Genomic DNA, 7136 nt, shown 5'->3' with positions numbered 1-7136 from the left:
AGCCCGATGTGGGGCTCGATTCCAGGACCCTGGGATCATGACCTGAGCCGAAGGCAGACGCTGAACGACTGAGCCACCCAGGCACCCAAAAGTGGTTTGTTTGTTTGTTTTTATAAAGGTGATGGAGAGGTATATTTTGATAACCACAAAGACAGGCTCACTGTTGTGACGGGAGCGTGGCACATTCCACTGCCCACCCAACGGCTTGTAACGCAGGGAGAACCGAATCCAAGTGCTTTTATGACAGAAAGAGAGAGAGAGAGAGAGAGAGAGAGAGAGAGAGAGAGAGAGAGAGAGAGAAGGAAAGAAAGAAAGAGAGAGAGAAAGAAAGAAAGAAAGAAAGAAAAGAAAAGAAAAGAAAAGAGAAGAAAAGAAAAGAGAAAAGAAAAGAAAAAAGCAAAGCAAAGCAAAGCTGATTATTTGTATTATGTGTGACACTGATAACTCCAAAACCACGTCTTTTTAAAATAAACCAACAGGGGCGCCTGGGTGGCTCAGTTGGTTAAGCGACTGCCTTCGGCTCAGGTCATAATCCTGGAGTCCCGGGATCGAGTCCCGCATCGGGCTCCCTGCTCAGTGGGGGGTCTGCTTCTCCCTCTGATCCTCTTCCCTCTCATGCTCTCTGTCTCTCATTCTCTCTCTCTCAAATAAATAATAAAATCTTAAAAATAAATAAATAAATAAAATAAAATAAAATAAATCAACAACCTTGAAATTGGCTTTAACGCCAAAGAAGTTGCACCTGCGTCCACTAAAAAGTCAATCGATTGTTTCCCCCCTATCAGGCTCCTGTGGGGAAAGTCTGAAGCGGGCGGTCTAAGACCAGGGGAGCCCTCGGGCCCCTTCCTGCTAGTTTGGGAGGTGCTCCAATTTAAACCTCCTAAGGAGGTGGCCCAAGGGCTTGGGGTGTTTTTTGCTCCTTGATAAGGGGGTGGGGGGGAGGAGGAGGAGGAGAAGGGGGAGCCCATGGCACTGAGGGGGGGGCGGGGAGGGGGGAAAGGGCGGCTGAGACGGCGGCAGGGGAGTAGAGCGCTCCAGGCACACACACCAGTGGTGCAGAAACGGGGCAGGGGAGGCGGCAAGGGGGCCATTGGCAAGGCCCAGGGCAGATTTACATTTACAGTTTGGGACGAACCTTTTCTTTTTTTCCTTTTCCGCCTCCGCCTCCGCCCCCGCCCCTTTCTTCATCTCGTTCTGCTAAATAGGCTTTGTCTGTGGTGGCTTTTCAGCCCTCCGGAAGCCAGTGGGTTGGGCATCGGTTCTGGTGCCTGTACTTGGGGAGGAGGAGGAGTGGGTTTCAGATTTCCAGCATCGGCCTGTCTTCCTCCTCTTCTTCATTATTTTGACTGTTGGGAAGTGGGAGTCAGGTCAGGTGTGTTAAATTTTTGTCTATCTCTGGACCGTCCCTCGGGTCCCTTCCCTTGAGGCATCTTTATTGTGGAGTGACATAAGAGTCTGAATGTAGGGAATTTCATCCCAGAGCATGTGAGCTTGAAAAACTTCTGGGTTTATTCTTTTTTTTTTTTTTTTTTTTTTTAATTTTTTTATTGTTATGTTAATCCCCATACGTTACATCATTAGTTTTCGATATAGTGTTCCATGATTCATTGTTTGTGCATAACACCCAGTGCTCCATGCAGAACGTGCCCTCCTCAATACCCATCACCAGGCTAACCCATCCACCCACCCCCCTCCCCTCTAGAACCCTCAGTTTGTTTTTCAGAGTCCATCGTCTCTCATGGTTCGTCTCCCCCTCCGATTTCCCCCCCTTCATTCTTCCCCTCCTGCTACATTCTTCTTCTTTTTTTCTTTCTTAACATCTATTGCATTATTTGTTTCAGAGGTCCAGATCTGAGATTCAACAGTCTTGCACAATTCACAGCGCTTACCAGAACACATACCCTCCCCAGTGTCCATCACCCAGTCACCCCATCCCTCCCACCCCACCCCCCACTCCAGCAACTCTGGGTTTATTCTTATCTGAGTTTTACCATGCCCGATTTTTACAAGCACCTGCCTCTAAACTCTTTAAATAGGGGCACCTGTGTGGCTCAGGCGGTTAAGTGTCTGCCTTGCGTTCACGTCATGATCCTGGGGTCCTGGGATGGAGCCCCACATCCGGCTCCCTGCTCCGCGGGGAGTCTGCTTCTCCCTCTCCCAATGCCCCCCACCCCACCCCCAGCTCCTGTGCTCTCTCACTCGCTTTCTTTCAAAGAAATAAATAGAATCTTTAATAAAAATAAAACTCGGGGCACCTGGATGGCTCAGTGGTTATGTGTCTGCCTTTGGCTCAGGTCATGATCCCAGGGTCCTGGGATCGAGCCCCCGCATCGGGCTCCCTGCTCAATGGGAAGCCTGCTTCTCCCTCTCCCACTCCGCCTGCTGGTGTTTCCTCTCTCGCTGTGTCTCTATCTGTCAAATACATAAATAAAATCTTAAAAAAAATGAATTAAATAAAATAATAAAAATAAAACTCATTAAATAGAGCTCCTTTACAAATGGATGTTAGCAATAGCAGCCGGAGGTAGAGGAAATTCCTCACATGTGTAACACATACGGACACACAGACACAAACAAGATGCAAACAAATTTTAGCCTTTGTTTCAGTCTTATTTGTGGAGAGGACATGAATGGAGAGGACATGAAAGACCCAATGTTCAAATCTCCCCCTTTTATTAAAACAAATCCAACTGCGAGGCAGCATTACCGAGTACAGATCCCATCCATCAGTTGTTTTCCATTTCCAATGGAAACAGGGTCGGTTTTGTGCAAAGATACCAAAAGCTGCAGCAACAAACCAACCAAATGAAGACCAGAGCATCTCCCTGAGTGTTGGTTCCTCCCCAAAAGTCGGGACTTCACTGAGGGAACCAAAGAGCTTCCTAGTTTCTGATCACCTGGTCTCATAGCAGGCTTTCTCTAATTGTGTACACAATTCAGACATGTCAAAATAACCCCACTTGGGCCATCTGAGACTCGTGTTATCGTGAAATGTTTCCCATGCAAGTAAGCACTTGCAAGTATAGGCTCCCTGTGCATTGTACATGTAGCCTGCAGGTGTTTCTTGTGAGGGTGGGCAGTTGTTTCCTCAACATTTGGTGCAGGGTTATACAGGGTTTTGGTTTGTTTTGTTGGTTTGGTTTTCTGCACACGTGTGTGTGTGTGTGTGTGTGTGTGTGTGTGTGTGTGTGTGTTTTGGGGCGCACACAGACACACAGACACACACGAAACCTGTTTGTTCTCTCCCTAGGCTACAAAAAGCTCAGGGGCGCCTGGCTGGCTCTCTACCAGCAGCACGCTGCTGACTCTTGATCTCAAGAGTCCTGAGTTCCAGCCCCACGTTGGGCGTAGAGACTCCTTCCACAACAGCAAAAAATAATACCGAAAAGCTCGAAAAACGCCTGGGCCCCGGGCAGGATGTCTATGCCAACCAGACCTCCATGAAAAACACTTTGTACGGCGACAGAAGGACAGAGGCAGCATCCTACCCCCAACCCCACAGCCTGCCTCCTTTCCGGCCAAATGGCCAGCATCTGGGAACGGCTTTGAAACATTCTCAGTCAATGACTTGGGCCTGCCTGTTGGGAAGAGCGCTATGCTGTTCATTTCCCTCCTGGGTGAGCCTAGGAGGGTGAAGCGGCGGTAGCTCTCAGTGGGGGAGGGGGCGCCACGCGATCCAAGACACAGGACCAGTGTGGGAGCATGAGATCTGTATGGCCCCGAGGGGTACAGGGTAGCCTGTGAATCCTTTTCCAAAGAAAAGCGGCAACATGAGACCGTGCAACACACCTTTCCACACCATCTGCTGATGATGCTACTAGGACTTCTGTCCTCAGAGATGACACTATTTTACCACCGCCTAAAGTTTTGTTCTGTTCTTTTATTTTTTTTGTTATGTTAATCCCCATACATTCCATCATTCGTTTTGGATGTAGTGTTCCATGATTCATTGTTTGTGCATAACACCCAGTGCTCCATGCAGAACGTGCCCTCCTCAATACCCATCACCAGGCTAACCCATGCTCCCACCCCCCTCCCCTCTAGAACCCTCAGTTTGTTTTTCAGAGTCCATCGTCTCTCATGGTTCGTCTCCCCCTCCGATTCCCCCCCGTTCATTCTCCCCCTCCTGCTATCTTCTTTTTTTTTTTTTTTCTTAACATCTATTGCATTATTTGTTTCAGAGGTCCAGATCTGAGATTCAACAGTCTTGCACAATTCACAGCGCTTACCAGAGCACATACCCTCCCCCGTGTCTATCACCCAGTCACCCCATCCCTCCCACCCCACCCCCCACTCCAGCAACCCTCAGTTTGTTTCCTGAGATTAAGAATTCCTCATATCGGTGAGGTCATAGGATACATGTCTTTCTCTGTTCGACATACTTCGCTCAGCATAATACCCTCCAGTTCCATCCACGTCGTTGCACATGGCAAGATCTCATTCCTTTCGATGGCTGCATAATATTCCATTGTATATATATACCACATCTTCTTTATCCATTCATCTGTCGATGGACATCTTGGCTCTTTCCACAGTTTGGCTATTGTGGACATGGCTGCTGTAAACATCGGGGTGCACATACCCCTTCGGATCCCTACATTTGTATCTTTAGGGTAAATACCCAGTAGCCACGGCCTAAAGTTTTAAGAGAAGGGGTCGGGGGACTCGGTAGCACGGGAAAATCATTCCGTCGTCCCACTCATCTTAATGGCTCCTCGTGGGAAACGAGGACGCCATACCAAGGAGCAGAGCACCGATCCATGGAAACACATGGGTGAGCCCCAAAAACATGACACTAAGTAAAAGGAACCCGACAGCCAGGGTGACATAATGCCTCGGGGTTCCACGGGTATGAAAAAGCCAGCCGAGGGCGCCTAGGTGGCTCAGTCGTTAAGCGTCCGCCTTCGGCTCAGGTCATGATCCCGGGGTCCTGGGATCGAGCCCCGCATCGGGCTCCCTGCTCCGCGGGAAGCCTGCTTCTCCCTCTCCCACTCCCCCTGCTTGTGTCCCCTCTCTCGCTGTGTCTCTCTCTGTCAAATAAATAAATAAAATTAAAAAAAAAAAAAAAACCACCCAAGAAGAACAACAACAACAACAACAACAACAACAACAACAACAACAACAACAAAAGAAAAAGCCAGCCGAAATAGCCCCATCCTAAAGGGAGGGAGCGAGCAAGCAGATCGGAGGCTGTTGGGGGAGAACAGTGAAGAGAGCCAGGGTGAGGGTGAGGGTGAGGGTGAGCGTGACGGTGGGTGGGGGCGAGGCGCGGACAGGAAGGGGGGAGGGGTAGTAGAGGTGTTTATTTCTTTTGGCGGTGATGGAAATGTTCTGGAAATTGCAGTGAGGGTTGTGCAGCTTTGTGAGCCACCTTAAAAAAAAAAAAGAAGGCCACCAAATGGCACACGTTTAAGAGTATGCGAAATATGGCATGCGAATTGTATCTCCACTTCGAAAATCTGTGACGAAACAATGTAATGGACATAGGGAAGGAGGGAGGGAAGGAGGGAGGGAGGGAGGGATGGACGGGACCCTCACCCTGGCTCTCTTCACCGTTCGATCCATCGATCCATCGACCGATCGATCCATCCATCCATCCATCCATCCATCCATCCATCCATCTATGCATGCCATGCATGCAGTCTGTCGGTTCATGTAGACATCAAAGGGGGGGAGGAGGGGAAGGGGGGAAGGGGGGAAGGGGGGAAGGGGGAGGGGGGAGGGGAAGGGGGAGGAGGGCGTGCATGATACTGGGCATGGTTTTTATTCTGAGTGCTTTTATTTGTTCCCCAAACTAATCACCTCTGTGGAGATAAACAAAAGATCACCCACACGAGAACGGGAATCCTTTCTTGAGGGCAAGAGAGTCTGCGGTCGGCCACCACCGCCTGGGTCTGGCAGAGACGCCAAGCAAACGCAGGCCAGGCGGAGGAGTGGAAAAGCTTTCTGGTGACAAAAGGGGAAGGTCCGATGAGAGGTTGTTGGGGGTGGGGGAGCAGGACAGGAGCTGACTAGAAGAGGAGTGTCCTAGGTCATTTCAGGGAAAGAGAAACTTGATTTCCGTCCGTGGGTCCATCGATCTCATTCTCTGGATCTAGCTCTATGGAGAATCTCAAGGTTTTAAGTTTGTTGAATTGATGATGTCGAAGGCGCTTAGGGAAGAACAGAGGTTCCCATCTCCGAAATGATCCTCAAAAATCATTGAGGATCATTTCCATCCTACTTCCATCCGCCTCTGGACTGCCTCCCGAAACCCACGCTCTAGCCACACCCCGCCTCCCACCCTTCCCCCCTCGCCCCGCCTCGCCCCGCCTCGCCCCGCCTCGCCGCTGGGCCTTTCTCCAGCTTCTTCCCCGCCCGCCCCATTCTCCCCCCCCCCCCCCCAACCTCGCAGCACCCATCCCGATTCCTCCCAAACCCTCCCCACCAGTGGCTGGACCTCTCTGGTCGACCTCTTTTGGGCACTAGAAAAGCCACGAGCGGTCGGGCGGGCGGCACCCGAAAAACGGCAGTGCAGTGAATCAGTGAGTCTGGGTGTGACGAATAGGGGGTCGCAGGGTGCCTGGGACGCAGCGCCTGCCTTTCTGGTGCACGGCCTGGTCCCGATCCACCTGGGAGAGTAGCGCTTCCCGCCTCAGGGCGCGCCGTTAGCCAAAGAGGGGCCTCTGGGGATCTTTCTCCTACCGCCCCTAGGGTGGGGACATCTGCACACGGCTAGGGGACGTGCTCCTCACGCACGCGCCTTCCGACCCACCCAGGCTGCACCGGTTCCGGCTCCGGACAAGGGCGCTCTTGGAAATGCGTGAGGCACCCTGGCGCCCGCAGCCCAACGACCCGGGACACGGGACGGTGAGAACGGCCCCCGATCGGATGTAGAAATGTCCGCAAAGCGAAACCCGCCGTTCCTGCGTCATCTTCGTCTAACCGGACACCGTCGGTGCGTGGAGAAACTTTGAGCGTTTTGCCACCAGCGCTCCAAAACGTTTGCTTTTTCTCTAGACGGGGGTCCGGGATGTGGTAGGATTTGTCTAGAAATAGAAACAAAGGACGAGGCCGTTCATGTGTGGGACCCAGACGAACACATTCGAGGGCAAGACCAGGCGCGGCCAAGAGGACTAGACGGGTGGACGACTAGA

The 7136-nt window shown here is 51.4% G+C and overlaps 1 protein-coding gene across 1 annotated transcript in view; it reads right to left on the bottom strand.

Annotated features, from left to right (window-relative positions):
* Positions 1–1136: 1136 nt before the first annotated feature.
* LOC144380673 (uncharacterized) overlaps positions 1137–7136 on the bottom strand; it is a 22845-nt gene continuing 16845 nt past the window's right edge. The window contains exon 2 of the mRNA XM_078065527.1: positions 1137–7028. Within this exon, the coding sequence (XP_077921653.1) occupies positions 6715–7028 (314 nt within the window). The 3' untranslated portion in view covers positions 1137–6714. The remainder of the gene's footprint in view (positions 7029–7136) is intronic.

The sequence above is a fragment of the Halichoerus grypus genome, unplaced genomic scaffold, assembly GCF_964656455.1.
Source record: "Halichoerus grypus unplaced genomic scaffold, mHalGry1.hap1.1 HAP1_SCAFFOLD_58, whole genome shotgun sequence".
Taxonomy (NCBI): Eukaryota; Metazoa; Chordata; class Mammalia; order Carnivora; family Phocidae; genus Halichoerus; species Halichoerus grypus.
Note: the sequence above shows the minus strand (reverse complement) of the source record. Positions and strands in the feature narration are given on the sequence as shown.